Here is a 21,538-nt window from a genome sequence, read left to right as displayed (position 1 = left end):
AGACCCTATCTGTACACAACAGAATGGAACTCTGCCTGGACTGACACCAGCCTCACAATTGTTAGGTGCGAGCCCACTGTTGTTGCCACTTTGTCTGTCCAGCTCATTGAGGACCCTCCTCTTTTAAATTGACCCTCTACTTTACCAAGCATGACACTAGGGGCAGCCAAATTGAGACAGAAGACAGAAAGATCATTCGCAGTCAAGTATTTAACTAGTGCATGACTAAGGTTCCTTTCCTTTACTGCAGACTTGTCAGATTGTGGCAAAATAATGTGGCAACTTGTCAAGGCCATGGTTCTCAGTTTGACGGTGATGTAGTAATGTCATCACCTCCCCATGATGAGATCTGATGTGACCTACCCAGATCTGATGGGTTCCTTGTGTCTCTGATGGCAATGAGGCCAGAGACAATCTACAGAACTAGCTTATATCTTGAGTCCATCTCTTTTGAGACATAAAAGGAGACAAGTGAACAGAGTTCAGAGAGACCTACTACCACCAACCTAGGAGAATTAGAGTACATCCTTTGATTCTGGGGTCCCTACACTGTGAAGCTCCTAGACCCAGGGGAAGATTGATGTCAAGATGCATGGAATTCTCCAAGAAATGCTGAAAGGAGACTTTTCTCCAGAGAGAGAAAGGCTTCCCCGAGAGCTGGCCCTTGGACTCTGGACCTCCAGTCTCTCAAACCGTTTAGAGAACACACTTCTGTCTGTTAAAGGCATCCACGTGGTATCTCTGTCACAGCAAAACTAGGTCATTAAGGCACCTGGAGATTATTCAAGAAAAGCACCTGGACTGCCAAAAAACCAATCTGTCTTGGAAGAAGTCCATCCAGAATTGAGGATGGCCAGATTTCATCTCTTGTACTTCAGACATGTTGTCAGGAAGAACCAGTCCCTGGAGAAGGACATCATGCTTGGGTCAGTGAAAAAGAGGAGGACACTCAACGAGATGGATTGGCACAGTAGCAGTAACAAGGGGCTCAAAAGTAACAATAATTGTGAGGATGGCACAGGACCAAGCAGGGTTTTGTTCTGTTATGCACAGGGTCACTAAGAGTAGGAACTGACTCGACGGTACATAGCAACATAGACATATGATAAACAGCACATGGAAAAAAACCCATTTTTATTACATCCCACAGTCTTCAATTATGTGAAAATACATGCAATATGGGATTTTCAGTTGGTGAGGTTTTAGAATACCTTATTCCACATACCAGGACAGAAAAATCCACATGCCAGGACTGACAAATCTGGACAGAAATAGGTGGTTTCTTTGTTGCTGCAGCCTAAAAAGACGTACCAAACTCTAATCTTGTGAACATCTGAATTTGATTTATTAAGATGCTCATCATAGAAGCACAAGTATATTACAAAATGTATGAGTTATATTAACAGAGTTGGATTCTATCAAATATTAGCCCCAAAAGAGATCAACAAATTTTACCAAAAGGAAAAAGCATTTTGTCTTACCTATGACGGCTTGCCTGTAAGCATCCTTAAATCGGTTCAGGTAATAACGATTTGCTGAGTTAACCCCATCTTTCATGACTCCTGCTAACTTCCTCTCCCCTGTCCTGGTAAAGTCACCCTGCCAAAGAAAATGTCATTTCACAAATTTATTCGAACACATGAATACTCCCAAGTTAACTGTGGGCTTTCCATTCACGATTAGAATTCAATAGAGTGCCGTGAACTTTTCTACTTTCCAAATTGTGAACTTAATTAAAATATCTACAAGCATGGCAACAAGCTTAATTAAAATATCTACAAGCATGCAGTGAGGTTGGCCCAGGATCAGGCAGTGTTTCGTTCTGCTGCTCATCAGGTCTCTGTGAGTCGGTACCGACTCAATGACACCTAACAACAACAACAACAACTAGTATTTAACTCTGACCCAAGTGTGTGAAATAGATACAAGTCTCCCCTGCAAGATGATCTGTTGGGGAAAAGCCATTCTTGACAGACAATCTGCAGAATTTCTAGTTCACATTGTGTAACAAACACCAAAATAACAAAAGATTTTTTGAGCCACAAAATGGTGTCATTTTCAAAAATCACAAAATTCTGATGCAGGAAAACCTGGACAACTCCTTAGCATCAGTGACAAGGGGCTGACTGCATGTGTGTGTGGTTGTGTATCTAGATGTGTGTGTGTGGAGAGTGAGAACAAGCAGAATCACACAGAACTTTCCATTCCTTCCCACATCGTATCCTCACCCAGAAAGGAACCCAGTAAGATGTAAACTCTTTGGTTTCCTTTGCTTTTCACCACAAGAATGTCAGAGCAAGTCCCTAGAGAGGCACTTACTGAAGGTAAAAATGGGAGAATCGCTTGGGTCTCCATCTCAACACTATGATTTTAATCCAAGGCAATCTTAGACCTTGTCCTAAAATAGACCATTAGTGAGGGTATTCCCTGGAAATATCAGTACAGGGAATGCCCTGACTTACGATGTGGTCAACTTATGCCCAACATTACTTATGCCCATCTGTTTTAGGGTTTTGTATAGCTTATTGTCAGGAATATGTACTACATGTTATTACTGTTACTAGATGCTGTCAAGTCGGTTCTGACAATTAAAGACCCCTATGAACAACAGAAAGGAGCTCTGGTAGCGTAGTGGTTACAAATCAGGCTGCGAACCTTAAGATCAGCAGTTTGAAACCTTAAGATCAGCGGGAGAAAGATGAGGCTTTCTGCTCCCGTAAAGATTTACAGCCTCAGAAACCCTGTACAGGGTCGCTATGATTCAGAACTGAATCCATGGCACATAACAACAACAACTACCATCCTGGTGTGGCGCTGTGGGCTAATGCGTCAGGTTGCAAAGTTGTTTGAACTACAAGGTTGGTGGTTCAAGCTCACCAGCTGCTCCTTGGAAACCGTATACAGAGTTGCTATGGGTTGGAATCGACTGGACAGCACTTATCAACACCAGTAACAATGAACAACAGAAGGAAACATTTCTCAGTGTGAACCCACTGTTGCTGCCACTGTGTCAGTCCATCTGCCTCCTCTTTGCTGACCCTCCACTTTGCCAAGTATGATGTCCAGGGACTGGTCCTTCCTGACATGTCCAAAGTACATGGAATGAAGTCTGGCCATCACTGTTTCCAAGGAACACTCTGGCTGTACCTCTTCCATGACAGATTTGTTCCTTCTTCTCGCGGTCCATGCATTGTTCAGTCATTTTTTGCCAACACCACAATCAAAGCATCGATTCTTCTCTGATAGTCCTTAATCACTGTTCAGCTTTTGCAGCATATGAAGTGAAGGAAAACATCATAGCTAGGTCAGGCACACCTTAGTCCTCAAAATGACCTTTTTGCTCTTTAGTACTTGAAAGAGGTCTTTTGCAGATTTACCTAGTGAAATACACCTGCTTGATTTCTTGACTGATGCTTTCGTGAGAGCTGATTGTGGATCCAAGCAAAACTAAATCCTTGACAACTTCAATTTTTTTCTGGTTTAACATACTATTTACTGATACAGTTGTGAGGATTTTCATGTTCTTTCCACTGAGGTACAACCCATAATAAAGGCTGTATGTAGTCTTTGATCTTCATCAGTCAGTACTTCAGTCCTCTTCATTTCCAGCAAGTCAAGCTGTATCATCTGCATACTGCAGGTTGTTGATGAGTCAGCCTTCAATATATACATTTTTTAAAGTTTTTATTGTGAATTGAGTGATAATTTACATGGGAGAATGTAGGTTTTATACTCATCCTATTGTATTTCGTTTCATTGCAATGATTACAATCCCCTCCATGCATCATCATTCAACAGTATTTGCTTCTATTCCCTCTGGGTTTTTTCGTTTTTGATGTACACATAAAACACTCAGGAATATATAGTCATTTAACCAAAGGGCACATTCTGCAAGCCTGCCTCCTGGTCGCAAGCACACAGCCTTTTCTCTTTCCATGAGTCTACAGTCCTCAGCTGCTCTCTCTCTCCATGTCCTCATCTCTGCCTCCATCTCTGGTGTTGCTGCTTCTCTGGTTAGCGTCCAATATCCCATTCATGCATTTGTCCCTTGATGATCCTAGGGTCCTCTGTTCCTGGAATGTCCAATTAACTACTCACCCCTTTATTCCTTCAATTCTGACACCATGTTCTTTATATAATCTAGCTTCTTGGATTATTTGATCAGCGTACAAATTGAGCAGAGTCTGATAAAAGGATCCAACTTTTCCAACTTTAAACCACTCTGCATCCCCTTGTTATGTTTGTATGACTGCTTCTTGGCCTACGTACAGATTCCTCTCAGCACAATTAAATGTTCTGGAATTCCAATTGTTCTGAATGCTATGCATAGTTTGTTATGATCCATGCAGTTGACTGTTTTTGCATAGACAATAAAGAGCAAGTAAACAAGTGTTTGCTATTCTCTGCTTTCAGCCAAGATCCATCTAATGTCAGCAACGAATCCCTCGTTCCATATCTCCTTCTGGCTTGAATTCCTGGCAGTTCCCTGTCAGTGTACCACTGCAACTGTTTTTAAATTAGCTTCTGCAAAATTTTACTTGCATGTGATATTAATGATACTGTTCAATGATTTCCACATTCCGTTGGTCACCTTTCTTTGGAATGAGCATAAATACGATCTCTTTCAAATGTCTTGTCATAGACGAGTGAGCACCTTCACTCTATCAGTTTGTTGACAAATCTCAATTTATATTCTGTCAGTTCCTGGAGGCTGGGATTTCAACAATGCCTTCAGGCAAGTTGGACTTCTTTCTTCAGTACCATCAGTTCTTTATCGTGCTACCTCTTGAAAGGTGTCCTGGTGTGGCGCTGTGGGTTAATGCGCCAGACTGCAAAGCCATTTGAACTGCAAGGTTGGCTGTTCAAGCTCACCAGCTGCTCCTCAGAAACCCTATACAGGGTCGCTATGGGTCGGAACCGACTCAATGGCATTTAATAACAACCTCTTGAAATCCACCAATTCCTTTCGGTACAGTGATTCTGTATATTCCTTCCATCTTCTTTTGATGTTTCCTGGGTCTGTCAATATTTTGCCCATAGAAACTTTCAGTACCTAAGTCCAGGTTTGAATTATTTTTCAGTTCAGATTGAGAAATGTTGAGCACGTTTTTCCCAAATGTTTAGGATATTTATCAATATGCATTCCACTTCGTTTTTGACAACTTGAAATTTTCCTATATTCATATTTTGGACAGCCCACATTCTATTATTAATCAATGTTTGCAACTGTTTCTCCTCATTTTGAGTTGTGCCCCATCAGCAAATGAAGGCCCTGAAAGCTACATCATTAAGGTTGACTCTGCTTTAAGGAGACAGCTCTTCCCCAGTTGGATTTTGAGTGTGGTCCAACTTGAGGGGCTCATCTTCCAGCACTGTGTCAGACAGTGTTCTGCTGATACACACAAGGTTTTCAGTGGCTAGCCTTTCAGAGTAGTCCACCTCTCCTCCTATGTCTGTCTTAATTTGGATATTCCCCTCAAAACTCCACTCGGGGTGACTTTGCTGGTACTTAAACTATCTGTGACATGGCTGCCAGCATCAGAGCAACACAAAGGACGAGTGACAGATGAGTGGAGACGTACTACCTACAATGTTAAAATATATCTGTACTTTTATATGTAATGTTTCCAATCTCCAAAGATGACTAATGACAGAATTTAGAAAGATGTTGATAATAAAAGGCAATAGTAATAATTTAAAAGAAACAAACAAAAAGACATATTGAAATTATAGCCACCACCTGTCTCTGTTGCTAGGATGCCGGACAGGTTTCAGCAGAACTTCAGACTAAGACAGACTAGGAAGAAAGGACTGGCAATCTACTTCCAAAAACCAACTGTGGAAAAGTCTACAGATGGCAGCAGATCATGGGACTCCAGCATCTCATTCCATGGTGCATGGAGTTGTCACGGGTCGGGGCTGACTTACCACCAACTAACAACAACAATCTATTACAGAAGAGAGAGATGGATGCTGGTTCCACACAAGGTAAAGATAAAAGCATATAAAGAAATCGGTAAAACCTGTGAATGTTGGAACCTGTGTAAGGTTTCTACCTGTTAGAGAAGGAAAACTCACAGTCTTTTGCACTGAGAGAAGAGCAGAATGGTGGTGAGACGCAGAAAGCCAGTGCAGTCTCATCGAGTCCCAGCTCTCACAGGGCACGGTATTCCCTCTAACTTACACCTTCGCCATGGACAGTCCACTTCCCCTAAGTCATAAAGAGCTTTCTGATACTTACACCTTAACCAAAAGATGAGTTAGTCTGGTACCTGTGAACCCTTGAGGGGGTTCTTCTTTCCAAATCAATTATTACTTTGAAGAAAAATCAACATCTAATTTGAGTTGTAGTCCTGGTGTGGCACTGTAGGATAAGCACTGGACTACTAACTACAAGGTTGGTAGTTCAAATCCACTAGCTGCCCCTTGGGAACCCTGTACAGGGTTGCTGTGAGTCAGAACCAACTCAGTAGCACTTAACAACAATGATTTGAATGAGCTCAAACCACTTCCTATTGCCTAACAGAGAAAGATTTTCATGTACCAGGGGTCTATTTTTTGACAGTTAAAATTTTCTATAACCCTTATATAGTCTTTATTAAATACACAGCCAAAAAATTAAAACTTTTTCTTGGGCACTTACTATGTGCCATGGAAGAATGTTCTAAAGCCCTTCATGCATGGACTCACATATTCCAGTGAAAGCCTTCCTATTTTATAGATGAGGAGACGGGCACCCCAAGGCTAAGTAATGGGTCACAGAGTCAGCAGAGACACAGATGGGACTTACACAGAAAGAAGGCAAACTACCAGGCCGAGGGCCAACTCCTGCCTTCAGACATGCTTTGTCTGAACAGTTAGAAAACCAATCGTTTCACATGGAACTCCAGCTTCCCAGACTCCTTTGAACAGCTGGAACATCTGGCAACGTGACCCCTGATGGGAGAGGAGACCACCGTCTCCATAACGCCAGGATGGATGAGCTCTCCCTGCAGCCTCATGTCTCCCTGAGATCTCCTGGATGGCTTGCTTGAACTGCTTATCCTGTGGGCATGTGTCACCTTGCCTTAACCAAACATTCCAGAAAGGCGTCAACTACAAGGATGCAGAACCTATAGTCCACACACCACCCTCAAAAACACAACTGGTTTGGAACACCAGTCTGATCTGTGTCTCACAGGTGGAACCACAGACACTGGCTGCTTGTGTTTACCTTGAGAGCGGCTGTCCCAGCATACTGTCTGCTAACGGAGTCGCCGTTGTTGGCCCACATGGTCTGGTAAATCCGATTGCATTTCACTGGCAGGGGCTGCTCGGGGGGCATCACACCAAGTTTTTTCAGCTGAAACACACACACGGGAAGATGAACTGCAGAGGAGCCCAGAAATTGCTGCATGAAACACACGCTGCAGAAGGAAGCGTCAGCACACACGAATTAAACCCCAGCCAAGTCCACTGCCGTCCAGTCGAGTCTGCCCTATAGGGCTTCCAAGGCTGCCAATCTTTATGGGGGCAGAAAGCATCACCTTTCTCCCATGGAGTAGCTGGTGGTTAGCAGTCCAATGCTTATCCTACAGCACCATACCAGAACTTCAGTGGTGCTGTTGAGCTGGTTCTGGCTCATAGCGACCCTGTATAGGATTTCTGTGGAGTGGCTGGTAGGTTTGAACCGCTAACCTTGTGGGGCTCAAACTGACCTTGTGGTCCAGCACATTATCCTGCAGCACCACACCAGAACTCCAACATTAAGTCCGGTCCGGCCCAGGGCCCTAAGGGTTTTTACATAAATGATCTCCTTTGTCCTCAAAGCAGCTCTATGCACTCACGGTTCTTCTATTTCCCATTTTAAAGACGAAGTATGGAGAGGTTAAGTTCGTTGAATGTGATCAACCTTCTTGTATGTGGTAGAGCCAGGATTTGAACCCAGGGAGCTAACTCTTTCTGTGTAAAGGCTGCATTAAGCTGCCTGTCAGGGTCCCATCAGGAAGGGACCAGAAGTTAGGCTAGATATTTCCACCTTGGGAACTGACCACCGAGATTTTTGTGCCCAGGTGTTGGAGGGCTGAAAGGAGACGTTGAGGTGGCCGTGTTACGTGCCAAGGAAGAAACAACCCCGAGAGGGCAGTGCCAAGGTACTTCAGGAGAAAGGTCTGACAGGCTGCAACTGTAAAGTCACAGATCTGCACACATGGGATCACCGTGAGTTGGGGTCCACTTGATGTCCACTAACAATAACAACAAGGTCACTGCACGTTATTACAGAAGGGTGGGTTTGGAACTAAAGGACAAAAGGCAAATGACCACACAATGCCGCCTGACCATTCTACTGGGGCTGAGGTTCTCATTCCGCTTCTTATTGGGAAAGACTGAGCTTTCTAAATGTTCATTCATGAAGGATATTTATATGTATTCTTTGACACATCGTAAAAAGCCACTTTTTTAAATGAAATGTACACTGCCCATGATGCCACGTTACCTGCTGTTCCATGACCACTCGTGCAATGGCAGCTTGGACCACGTTGGTACGATCCAGGCAGTCCATGCAATTCACACGGAAAATCCCTTCCTGTTTACAGATCACCCCATCTCGATCCACCCTTTTCAAAAATAGTAGAGGGGTATTTTACAATGCCAAATACTTGTAAACATTTTTAAAAAACGACAATATTTTCAAATATATCAGTAACAATAACAGCATTAGCTTTCAGTTGTTTAGAATATGATTATTATACACCAGGTATTATACTTTTATAATGAGTCCCTTAGAGATTACTAATTTACACAATCATATCTTTAAAAATACATGATTCCCATTGAGGGGTGAGGTGCAGTTTGGGAACTGGAGTGCAGAAAACGTTTTTAACTTGCCCCAAATCACACAACTTCTAAGAGGCAGAGCTGAGATAAACCTAGGGTACTCTTTTCTATACACTTAAAAACCAGGAAGCATGTAAAACACCCTCTTGTTCCTTCCCTTTGACACCAAGTAGAAATGCATCTGCATTATCTAACAGAGACTAACTGACTTTTCTACCCGGGGAGGACTCAGACAGTGCCCCCTTGTCCAGCTAAAGTCTAATCTATGTTCTCTCATGTCAATTTATACCCATTTCTTCATACATTTCCCTCCTGTCTTCTGAGAAACCTCTTCCTTCTCTGACAATTTTGAGATGCCTGAAAACTGAGATCAACTCATCTTTTAGCCTCATTTCTCACTTTAGAGATAGCAAGAAAGAGAACATATGGACCAAGGAGCTGAGAGAGAACAGTGAGAGTGGGTTCCACTCCACCTAGCCCAAACAGCTGACACCCTCCCCTGTGGAAGGCAAACACTGCTCGATGAACAACAACACTCTCTTGAAAAGAAGCAAAGGAACTGGGAAGCCAAATGGGCGAAACCACTCTCTTGGCATGCTGCTATCCTCTGAACAGGCTGTGGTTGCTAGGAAACACACCAATGACTTCACTGATCAAGACTCTGTCCAACCGATACCTACCAGCACCACTTCATGTCAACTATGATGTCGTGAATGGCATCTGTGAGTGTTTGCACATTCTCAAACTTCATTCCTCGGCTAGAACACAGGCCAAAAGAAAGAAAACAATTTTCTTGTAATCACAGAAGTACTCTTTGTAAAATTTACTTAAGATACACTATTTAAAGTTGCCTCTCAAAATTCAGGCAAAGCGTTGCTAAAAGGATAGGAGGTGAGCACTGTTACATATTACATAGGAATTAAACAATTGGTTATAATAACCTGCACTGTGAAATAACGCATACCTCAAGAAAACACATCAGCACAGGGGTGAGAAGCTTCTTTTCCCACCAAACTTGCCAATTCAGAGGTAAATTAACCCAAGTTACAGCCAGGTTGTTGACAAAAGAACTTTGCTTTCTGAATGAACACAAGTTATAGGTAACATGGGAATGATTCACCAGTTGAAGGTTTTTTGCCAGAGCAAATTCTAGTGAAGTTGGTGTCTAGTGAAAAAGGTGGCTCTACTGAGTCCTGGTGTGGTGCTGTGGGTTAATGTGCTGGACTGCATATTTGGTCTGAACTGCAAGGTCGGTGGTTCAAGCTCATCAACTGCTCCTAAGAAACCCTATACTGGGTCGCTATGGGTCAGAACCGACTCAATGGCACTTACCAACAGCAACAATTGGGACTGACAAAGCACAGCACCAAGCCAGCCTAGTGACATATATAGAAGGAAACACAATGGTTTCTGCCAAGCAGAGAGAAAATGCTCCACAAAGTTCTTCAACTAGTGGAGAAAAAAAGGGAACGCTTAAGTCTCCAAATTTCTTTGGAATAGAAAGAGTGTCGATATTTTGAGGGCAAGTCACTCATGTTTGTGGCCAAAGAAAACCTATGTGGAAATTAAAATTAAAACTATTAATAACTCTTTCTAAAAATGAAGAGCAGAAGGAATTCCTCTTTTCAGGGAAACAAATCAAAACAACATAGTCACTGCCTGAGAGCTGAGTCTGACTCTTAGCTACCCTTTATAGAGTTTCCAAGGCTGAAAATCTTTATAGAAACAAAAAGCCTCATCTTTCTCCTGAGGAGGATGGGTTTCAACTGCCAATCTTGGGGCTAACAGTCCAGTGCTTATCCTACAGCTCCACCGAGGCTCCTTTTTCAGGAAGGGGACAGACACGAAGGCCCCTACGGCACCCTCTAGGGCAAGCCACCGCGCTTACCAGTGTTCGTGGAAGTCAAATGAGACGTAAGTAAGGTGTGAGTTATTGAAGAGTAACACCTGCTTCAGATAAGCATCCCCAATAATTTTCTCTCGTCCTGCCTGGTCTACCAAGTTAATAATAACCTATCAGAGCAATGAAAAAAGAAAAAAAAAAAGTTTAGTCAGATGTTAGAATCATAATGTGATTTCTCAAATGATCTATTTGGAATTATGCTTTAGGACTCCATGAAATCCATTCAAGACTCAATATTTTTTCCCAATAAAATTGAATTTTCATTTGTTACATTTAGGCTTATGAGAATTGCTTACATCAGTGGAATTAATAGGTTTTCTATTCATTAACAATGACCAATTACAGTACATAATAAAAAACCAAGACTTTTTATAATAAAAAATATTGAAAACATTTAGGATAGTTTTAAAAGAAATGTCTGAGACCTATATATAGGCCAGTACTATACAAGTGTGCTAAATAAAATACAGCAGAGTCCTTAAAACGGAGAGACAGATCATATAGCTAAAAGAGTAGATTCGGTGTTGTAAAGATGTCAAATCTCCCCAAATTACAGACTCACCAACCCCAATCAAAATTCAATCAGGAACTTTTAGGTCATATTTTATTGTCAATTCAATTCTAAAATTCATCTGGAAGAGGAAATACTGGGAGAGAGAAAAACATACTTGAAATCTTTAGCAATTAAACTTGGTACTGATCTAGACAGACCCCCCCCCCCCATGAGATGGACTGGCACAGCGGCAGCATCAATGGGCTCAAACGTAGCAATGATTGTGAGGTTGGTCCAGGGTTAGGCAGTGTTTCGTTGTGTTGTGCATAGAGTTGCTATGAGTCGGTACCCACTTGATGGCACCTAACAACAACAAGAGTCTAGAAAGGACTCCTGGCGTGGTGCTGTAGGATAACCACAAAGTCGGCAGTTCAAACCTCAGAAACCCTGTACACGGTTGCTATGTGTCGGAACCGATTCGACAGCATTTAACAACATAGTCTAGAAAAAGACTCAAATGGAACAGAGCAAATTACTATTCGGCCGTAGAGATTAGTTATGCTTGCTTCGTGTTACATAAATATGATAATCAGTTCCATACTCTTATGATTGGCTTCTTTGTCAGATGTAAATTGTTCGTTCACACTGTTGTAAAGTCACTGTGTAAATACAGCACTATTTAGTCAAACATTCATTGTGGATGAATAATCAGGGAGTTTCCAGTTGACACTTAAGAACAGTGTTGCTGCGCTTGTGTATACCTTAGGATAAATCTACGCATTTCTGTTCCATATGTACGTATGTACGTACGTACGTACGTATGTATGTATGCATGTAGTGAAATCCCGGGTTCTATACATGCATGCATGTATGGAGTAGTGGAATCCCAGGTTCTATACATGCATGTATGTATGTAGTAGTGGAATCCGGGTTCATAGATATGTTTGTATAATTTATACTCCCCAAGAGAAGCATATTCCAGTTTCAGTTGCTCCAGCTCCTTACCAACTCTTATCTCGCTTTCCTTTATTTGAGCTATTCTGGAATTTTGAGTAGTGCTTCAGTGAGCCTTTCCCCGATTATATCAGTGAAGAAGAATACTTATCTATGGGCTCACTATCAACCCTTCGCAGATCATTTCTCATGAAGTGGTCCTCTCAAGTCTTTTGTCCACTTTACTTTTGGGGTATCTATTGTTTCCTTATGGATTTCCAGGAGGGCTTTTTTTTTTTTTAAAGATATAAAGGGGGCTTCAAAAAATGCTTGGAAAGATTCTATTCTCTCTTAAGTCCATTCCTCCACAAGCTCTTGGAAGCTCCCTCGTATACTCAAAATATATGAGTTTTTTACTATATATATGTACTAAAAATATCTTCTCCCACTTTGTAAATTGCCTTTTCATTTTTAAATGATATCTCTTGATAAACATAAGTTCTTTACTTTAATAAAGCCAAATTTATCATTGTTTTCTATTATGGACTTTTTAAGTTCTATTGTTGTTGTTGTTAAGTGCCATTGAGTCAGTTCTGATTCATAGTGACCCTGTATAGGGTTTCTAAGGAGCAGCTGGTGAGCTTGAACCATCGACCTTGTAGTTCAAACAGACCCTGCAGTCCAGTGCATTAACCTGCAATGCCACAACAGAACTCCAGGATCCTATTTAAGACTGAAAAAAAAGAAGAAGAAGAAAAAAAAAAGGCTTTGTTTGAATTCACAGGCCACTCTCTGAGACAAAGATGAGAGTTTTGGGTCCTGTAAAAATTTACAGTCTCTCAGAAACCCTATGTTGTTGTTAAGTGCCATCAAGTCAGTTTTGACTCATAGCGACCTTGTATAGGGTTTTCAAGGAATGGCGAGTGGGTTTGAACCACTGGTCTTGCAGTTAGCAGTCCAGTGCTGATCCTCCAGCACCATCCCAGGAGTCCTGGAAACCTATTCAGGGTCACTATGGGTCGGAACCGATGTGATGACACACAACAGCAGCAGTAAGACCTTAGATCTTGTTCCTCTTTTCCTCCTCAGTTTTATTGTTTTAACTTTCACACTGAGATCCATAATCCAACTGGAAATGGGTTTATAGATAGTATGAAGGATGGATGTCAAAAGTAAAAATTATTCAACGTTAATATAAGCATATTTGATTTTAATACACTGTTGCCATTAATTGCCACTGAGTTGATTTTGACTCCTGGTGACTGACCCTTCTGGCTAGTAATTGAGCACTTTTGTGCCCCCCATAAACTGCCTATGTCTGCTCATGATCCCACGAACAAAGACATCACTTTCCTATCTAAGGGGTGCTTAACCCCAGCCATGGTTTTTCAATAACCTCACATGTATGTTGTGAAAGCTAACCAATGAAAAGGAAAGACAGAAGAACCGATGCATTAGAACTGTGTTGGCAAATGAAGGAACAAGTCAGGCTAAGAAGAAACAACCAGAACGCTCCTTTGGCCAGGACAATGAAATTTCAGCCAGCTGACTTTGGACATGTGATCAGGAAAAACAAAAGCCGTAAGAAGACATTCTGGCTGGTAAAGTAGAAGGTTTGAGATAATAAGATAAAACCTCACAGAAATGGACTAAAACATACTAACAATCATGCCCAGATGGTCCATGTGGACTGGCTCATACGTGCGCTGTGTTACGTACAGGTTTTCATGAGCTGGAGTCAGCTCCACAGCAACGTGTCGGAGTTCTCGTTTTCCCCAATACTGGCCATTCTCCCATAGTCACACGTTACAGAGCTATTTTCTCAGTCTGAATGGTTGCTTTCTATTACCCTGTTCAGGGTAACTGGGATCATGTTGACTTTCTTCCCTTCTAGGAATATAGCATTTTCTCTCATTTATTCAGGTTTTCTTTTCTGATCTTCAGTTACTCATAGTGTAGTTATTGCCAGTCTGGCTGCTAACCTCAAGGTCAGCAGCTCGATACTACCAGCCGTTCCGCAGGAGAAAGATGAGGCTTTCTGCTCCTGTAAAGATTTACAGCCTCAGAAACCCTGTACAGGGTTGCTCTGAGTCGGAACCGAGTCCATTGTACTTAACCACCACCAGCACCACCACTTACTAGCTGGTAGTCCTGGTGTGGTACCATAGGCTAAGCACTGGACTTCTAACTACAAGTTGGCAGTTCAAACCTGGCCACTCTCAGAAACCCTACTCAGGGTCACTATGAGTCAGAACTGACCCAATAGTAGTGGGTCTGTACACACACGCACACACATACAAGATAAGGCTTCAAGACATTTGTGGAAATACTCTCTTTTAATTCCATTTTCCCATGAACTTTTTGAAGCCCCCTTGTATAATCTTTTTCCTATTTATCATATTTTAGGTTATTTGTTAGTATTTTGTTCTTGTTGCTTTTAGAATAGAATACCCTATGGCATTGCACATTCAGACCCGAGAGTTACTGATTGTTAAACATTAATCTTGCATCTGAATCTGGTCATCTTATTGAACTTGTATTGTATCTAATTGTTTTCCATTGGTTTGGGCTTCTGTGAGTGTATGAATACATATAAAAGGTGGGCAGAGAAAAAAGATCTTGAAAGATACGTAACATTTTTTATCTCCAGGAAGAGAGAGTGTAGGTGGTATTGAAAATGACTTTCATTTCAATATACTTCATGAGTTGTAATTATTAATTGATTGCAGTCTAATTTCTTTATACTATGCAAATACAGTCTAAAGTAGCTAACTCAATGATTGTTTTAAAAGAATATTTACAATATTCTTAGCTTATACATATTTTTAACTTCATGATAAATGGCTGCTTTATTTAATTGTGAACCAGACATTGTTATTTTCAAGAAATTTAAAGAAACAGCTACATAATCATTTCTAAACATAAAGGACTATTTTATTACCACAAAGCAAAGCCCACCTGTTTTTTGTAAATTTTCAGTTGTTCTTCGAAATGGGCACAGAAACAGGCAACAGTTTCCTTTTCACCTACAGAGAAGCGACACAGAGTCCATTTTCCTTCTCATGGGAAGACACAAACTACTTTTTATTCCACCTTTAACCTTACTTTCAGATAATATTACTGATAATTCAAATATAACTATGACTGTTAAGAACATGTATTTAAAGATGAAGTGCTAAGTTAAAGAGCGCTGATGTTTTAAAAAATTATATTACATTAAAACATATTCAAAAGTACAAACTGTGAAATTATGATTCATTAATTATATATCCAACCTACTCAGAAAAATTTTCATATGGCTTATAAAGAATAAAACCTCCTCTTAAAGCAGAGAATTTTAAAAACTGAAGTTACTGGATTCTCAAAGAATACAAACTAAGTTCAGAAATAAAAATGTTTTTAAAACAATTTTTAATATCAACCTCATTCAGTAATCTAATTGATTTAAGTGACTTAATAGTGATAAAGCTAAAATACTAGAAGAAATGAAGTCTTATAATTTAAGAAACCAGACACAAAAATCACTCATGGAGAGACATTTAAGTAAAGGCACTGATCTGTTTTTTGGTAGATGCCGTTTTGCAAAGCTACTTCTTGCTTCTACAAATAATGTCTACATTTACGCCTTCCAAAAATAAAAGCATTCAGTATTCTTAAAAGCAACAGAAATTAAAAATTTGTGAAATAAGCTATGTTTTGCTGAATTGTTGGGAAAATTTTTGTTTATTGTTACATAAAGACAAATCGTCAACAACTTACTACTCTTGTAACTCACACATCACTTCCGACAGAATTTGACTCTGTACATTATTGTTTTGAATAAAATGGTCTAACAAATCAAACCTATCACATAGCTAATTTTTTTTTTTAAGTTTTAAAAAGAACAATCTCTCTGAAATCATCATTTGAAGAGCAAATCATTGAGAAGCTTACTTTTGTCTAGCCGAGGTCTTGGATTATACCGATAGCCAACCTGGCTCCAAAACACAGGCACAGAGCCTCGGCTCTGAATAAATGACAGGGTGTGATTATGAACATGAATTAACTGCTCGGTCTCCACGTAATTTGCAACATTTCCATTTTTATCTACTCCTCTCCGTTTATAGCGCATTCCTGAAAGAAAATTAAGATAGAAAACTGCAACATAAAAAATGAAAAAAAAAAAGTCTGACTAGTTTATGCTCCTAATCAAAAAATCTACATACTGCTCATTTATCAACATGGTTAGGTTCCAAAGACCAGGTCATGATGTGAGAACTGAACTTGTGTGAAAATGGAGGATGATGGCATTAGATCACAATTACTTCATTATGTAATTGCCAAATGACATCATTCCATACCTGCCAAAGCACTGAGAATCATGGCCTCGCCAAAGTGGCACATAACCTTAGCCAACCTAGCCATGGTTACGCTCACCTAGCACCTCGGCATTTGTTCCTGCCAGGCGCATGTTAATGCATAAAGAATTTGACAGTCGAGTTATCACTATTGTAAATGTGAAATGTCAGATAAATAGACAGTAAATGAGGAATTGATGCATATATTCCAGGCTTGCCAATGTGCAACTTTCAGGCAAAACAGCATCAACTTGCCCAAAATCCTAACTGCTGTTTTTTAAAAGTTGGAAGCTAAGACAGTTCTTAAGAACTGAAACAGAAGCTCAAGAAGGACACAAGCTGTCACCTGGAACATTAGTATTTTAGAAGCACATCCCAATCACCTTTCTCCTCTGTATGCACGTAGACTTCTTTTTCGTTCTCCTTTTGCTAATTTCCTCCAATTCACGCCTCTCCAAAAATCAATCTCCAGTTACAACACAGTGTTTACAATCACTTAGCACTGTGCCTTCAAACCCATTTCAACACATCTGAAAACTGTGTATCTGAGCACCTGCAGCTCACCTGCTCTGTGCCTACTTCTGCGTGAAATGACAGCCACTAGAAATCGTGGGTGAATGTCATCTACACAGGTAGACTCCTGTGGGGGGGTCTCTGGGCTGCTTTTCTCTTCATCAGATGTTTCATTATAATTTACCACAAGTTCTTCAATCTGCACAAAACCTTGGATAATGGGGATGATCCAAAAGTCCACATCTGGTATCTGAAAACAATACGGACATTATGTTGTCTCCCATCTGTATAGGACTGCTGCCATCCTAAGCCCAAACAGTAGCTGGCACGTACTTATCAGCTGGTGGCAGGCAGAAACCTCCCATTCTTTAACTATACTTTCTGTTTAAAGGAGAATACTATAGAAGGAAGGAAAGAGGGAAGAGAGAAGTGAAGAAGGGGGAAGAGAGGAGAAGGAGGGAGGTGGAAAGGCTTTTCTTTCTTTATAGCAGAGCCTCTTGAAGAGCTGACTGAACGGGAACACAGTCTAGGAGACAGACGGCCTGGTGTAGCTCACTGAGGTGCATCATCTAACTGGACTTTCCGCAACTACCTCCCCTGGGAAAGGAGGCATGACTACTACCTTACAGGGCTGTTGTAAAGGTTACATGAATAACAATGTGCGTAGGGTGGTACAGCCCATGTCATACAGTATTTAGAGTATTCTATTATAAATGGGGGAGTGTGATGGCTCTGCATGATAAAGCACTGGACTGCAAACCATAGGTCGGCAGTTCTGGCCCACCAGCCGCTCCACAGGAGAAAGATGAGGCTTTCTGCTCCTGTAAAAATTTATAGCCTCAGAAACTCTAGACGAGTCGCTCTGGGTTGGAACTGACTGGCCTGCACGTAACAATTACATTATAATACAAATTGGTGTTGTTAGGGCTTCTGAGGAGCAGCTGGTGAGTCTCAGTCACAGATCTTGTGGTCCTGCGCTTGTCCTACAGTGCCACACCAGGACTTCATACTATAACTATATAACCAAAGAACAAAACCAATCCTTGCCATTGAACCAATTCCGACTCACAGCGACCCAGTACAGGGTTTCCAAGACTGTTCATCTTTATGGGAGCCAGACAGCCTTCTCCTCCCATTGAGTGGCTGGTGGGTTTTAACTGCTGAGCTTGTGGTTAATAGCCCAATGCTTATTTAACAAATGGACCTGCTGTAATAGTTATTGATAGAGAAAAATAAAGCTTAAAATTCAACATTCAACTCCCAATTCTATGACAATTATTCAAAGTTCATGAAAAAAAAGGAATTAAAAAAATGACCGAATTTTTCCAAAATTTTTGAAGTCCCTGGTATTAAGCCTTTCATGCTACAAAATGACACGGATTCTGATCGCTTTGTTCTGAAGCACACGATGCTTTTCTGCTTTTTGTCTCCTAACATTTTACTGTGGGTGGACGAAAGCTTGCGCAGCAACTGAAGTCTGTGATCCAACAATTTATACATGTTTTATTTAGTGACGTTACTTGCAATCCTCTCAAAACTCTACTTTCCAGTTACGAATAAAACTTTCACTGAAGCCAAAATCTAAGTAGGAAATGAAGCAGGGGTGTGCTGTCTTCCTCACAAAAGTAATCCAGTGTAATCAAAACAACCACCGAGCCCACTGCTGTTGAGTTTATTCTGGCTCATTACAACACTACTGTTGTGAAGTGCCATCGAGTTGGTTCCAACTCACAGCAACCCTGTAGAGGTCTCCTGCTGTAAATCTTTACAGGAGCACAAAGCCTCACCTTACAGCTCAAACACACCAGGAGTCCAACAACACGATGCTCTTCTGTGCTGTTGAGTGCATTCCGACTCACAGCAATCCTGTAGAGGGTTTCCAAGGAGTGGCTGGTGGGTTTGAACTGTCCACCTTGTGGTTCTCAGTCTCACCTCGTGGTGATCCTACAACACCACACCAGGAGGCCATCGATAACACTATATGTCTTAGTAAAACTGCCTCATAGGTGAGGCTTCCTACTCTAATCTTTACAGAAACAGACCGCCATATCTTTCTCGCATGTAATGGCTGAGGAGTTCAAATCACTAAACTTCTGGTTTGCAGTGCAGTGCTTTAACCACTGCTCTAATATCATCGATTAAAAACTACGAACAGTGTTTCGTTCTGTTGTACGTAGAGTCACTATGAGTGGAAACCAACTTGATGGCACTCAGCAACGACATGCCCATAGCTGTGTCTCGACTTAATCACGGCATCAACCGCAAACCTAGCTCCCCTTCCAGCACCATACACTCCAGGGTCCTACCTCATGCTTTACTGGAGCCTACAGATAGGAAGGTGGTTAGAACGGAAAACGGTGAGTGAGCGGAGGGACCGCCTGCAGCCACTGTTTCTTATTACCATGCCCGTTATCTGTGGGTTTGTTCTAGCAACAGACAAAAAACGTAACAAGAAAAGAGGACCGAATACCACCCTTATTGGTTTTAAATAGTAATATCAAACACGTCTAATGAAAACCTCTGCCAAATATATTAAAAGTTTGCTATTGCAGATGCCAGTGAACCAGACAAATGTCATTTTTTTTTTTAACCACTGGGTTTTGGTGGTCATAGTTTAAACAGCATCAGACACAAAGGTGAGAATAACATCATGCTTCATTCTTGGTATGTCAGGTAGACACCACTAGATAGTATAGATGCTGGGGATTGTAGGGAGAAACAGAAAGAAGTCAAAAGGTGTGATTTCTGTAAAGTTAAAAAAAATACTAATGTCTGACCCTATTTTGCTATTAATCTGCTTTGTTTATTGAACAGAATGGTTAACAGTCCTGGAGGAGACTTTTAAGTACTAGATGACTGACTGAATAAATGAACCAATCTTCCTTGGGCAGGGTAAAGGGAGACCATAATCACTAAACCAGAAGGAATCTCACATGACAATCTTGTCTCACACCCTGTCTCCCCTGAATTGGCAGTTCTGGGACGGCCTTAGAGACCTGTCTACTCCAACTGCCCAGTTTTAAAGATCAGAAACGAAGGTCCAAGGGCAGTTTAATGACTGGTATTTAATGTAAAATAGAGATTTCTACTTTCAGTGGGTACAAACAAAATATCCCCACTGGAATTCTGTGGCTGGCAGGCTCACAGCTTAGAGTTCCTAGTGGCCGATGGGAACCTGCTAAAAGGCTACACTAGGCTGCTGGTTAGGTAGTGGGAACTACTTTAAAATAATGGCTTCCTGAAGGGGAAAACATTCTAGTGGGATTTTCATTTTAACGCAAGTTAAAACGCACGCTGACCAACCGTCACTTAGGGTATTTTAGAAACAAGTACTCACACCAATCTCGGTGAGATCTTGTATCATGTATTTATTCCAAAAAAATCTGTCATCAACCTGGAAAAAGAAGAGAATATGCATTTCAGAAACAAAAGTTATTGCCGTTTTTAGATCAGAGCTACATCTGTCTAGACACTGTGTGGAGGAGAGGGCAAACACGGCCTTGGGCACTAGCAGTACCTTCTGCCACAGGGGTTGGCCAGCATTCTCCCCTGTGCTCTGTCTCTGCACTGAGTTGGTCAGGTCATAGGTCAAGCTGTAGTAAAAAGATTCAGAGTCCATGAACATCTTCAGCAGTTCCTCAAGTAATCTCCTCTCCAACTTCTCTTTTTCTTTACTTTCCTTAACCTGCAAGAAATGACGTCTGCTCTTATTACAGGAATTCAATGTGAAGTGTTCTGTGGCTAACACACAGCTTCTTCCTAAGAATGTTGACAATAATCCCAAGGACCTGCAGAGACAATTTTTTAACATGACAAAGCATTTTGAAAGTAAACTGGCAGGAAGATTTCCCCCTGGATTTAAAAATAATAAAAACTGCATTCAAAGGCATGCCAATCAAGCTTACTTTCTTTTTATTAGGCGCAGCCACATTCGACTTAATATGAGTAAAGGTCTTCAGTAGAAACTTGGAGTCATCAGGAGATGGAATAATCTTCTCTGGTTTGTTAATTCCAAAATGATGCTTCTTACAGAGCTGGATAATGAGAAAGAGAGAGAGATGATTCATTAGCATTGATACTTGCTTATTGAATGTTCAAGTCTGAGTGCAGTCGTGAACACTACTGCTCCTGCATTGTAAGCTTCCACTGTTGCGGGAGACACAAGACTTCTGACAAGATGGAGAACTAGGCAGACATACATGGACTCTCTACAACGAAGAAACGAGAGACCAAATGAAATAGTTATACAGCATCACTATGAGTCAGAATGGAGTCGAGGGCACTTGTCATTAAATGCTGATTATTATTACTGATATCTTACTTACAGAATAATTATTACCAAATGATGAATAGGATGGGGGAAATCTTTTAAAAAGAACAAAATTCAAACTTTGATCATAAATGTAAAAATAAAAAGACCATCTCTGTTTAATAAAATTTGGAAGTGGGGACAAATATTTGGACATGTTCTCAATGTTTCAGAAGCCCTGGTAGCACTGTTAACCAAAAGGACACCGTTCAAATCCACCAGCCACTCTACGG

The 21,538-nt window shown here is 41.0% G+C and overlaps 1 protein-coding gene across 1 annotated transcript in view; it reads right to left on the bottom strand.

The window, feature by feature from the left end:
• Window positions 1-21,538, bottom strand: part of INPP5F (inositol polyphosphate-5-phosphatase F) — a 129,583-nt gene that overhangs the window by 16,564 nt on the left and 91,481 nt on the right. The window contains exons 4-14 of the mRNA XM_006831408.1: window positions 20,902-21,030; window positions 20,514-20,681; window positions 20,334-20,390; window positions 17,048-17,246; window positions 16,080-16,259; window positions 15,105-15,172; window positions 10,706-10,830; window positions 9,498-9,575; window positions 8,477-8,597; window positions 7,214-7,342; window positions 1,482-1,599 (exon numbers count right to left, since the gene is read on the bottom strand). Coding sequence (XP_006831471.1) covers window positions 1,482-1,599; window positions 7,214-7,342; window positions 8,477-8,597; window positions 9,498-9,575; window positions 10,706-10,830; window positions 15,105-15,172; window positions 16,080-16,259; window positions 17,048-17,246; window positions 20,334-20,390; window positions 20,514-20,681; window positions 20,902-21,030 — 1,372 coding nt within the window. The remainder of the gene's footprint in view (window positions 1-1,481; window positions 1,600-7,213; window positions 7,343-8,476; window positions 8,598-9,497; window positions 9,576-10,705; window positions 10,831-15,104; window positions 15,173-16,079; window positions 16,260-17,047; window positions 17,247-20,333; window positions 20,391-20,513; window positions 20,682-20,901; window positions 21,031-21,538) is intronic.

This window comes from Chrysochloris asiatica, unplaced genomic scaffold (assembly GCF_000296735.1).
Source record: "Chrysochloris asiatica unplaced genomic scaffold, ChrAsi1.0 scaffold00003, whole genome shotgun sequence".
Taxonomy (NCBI): domain Eukaryota; kingdom Metazoa; phylum Chordata; class Mammalia; order Afrosoricida; family Chrysochloridae; genus Chrysochloris; species Chrysochloris asiatica.
This window is presented reverse-complemented; position numbering and strand designations above follow the sequence as displayed.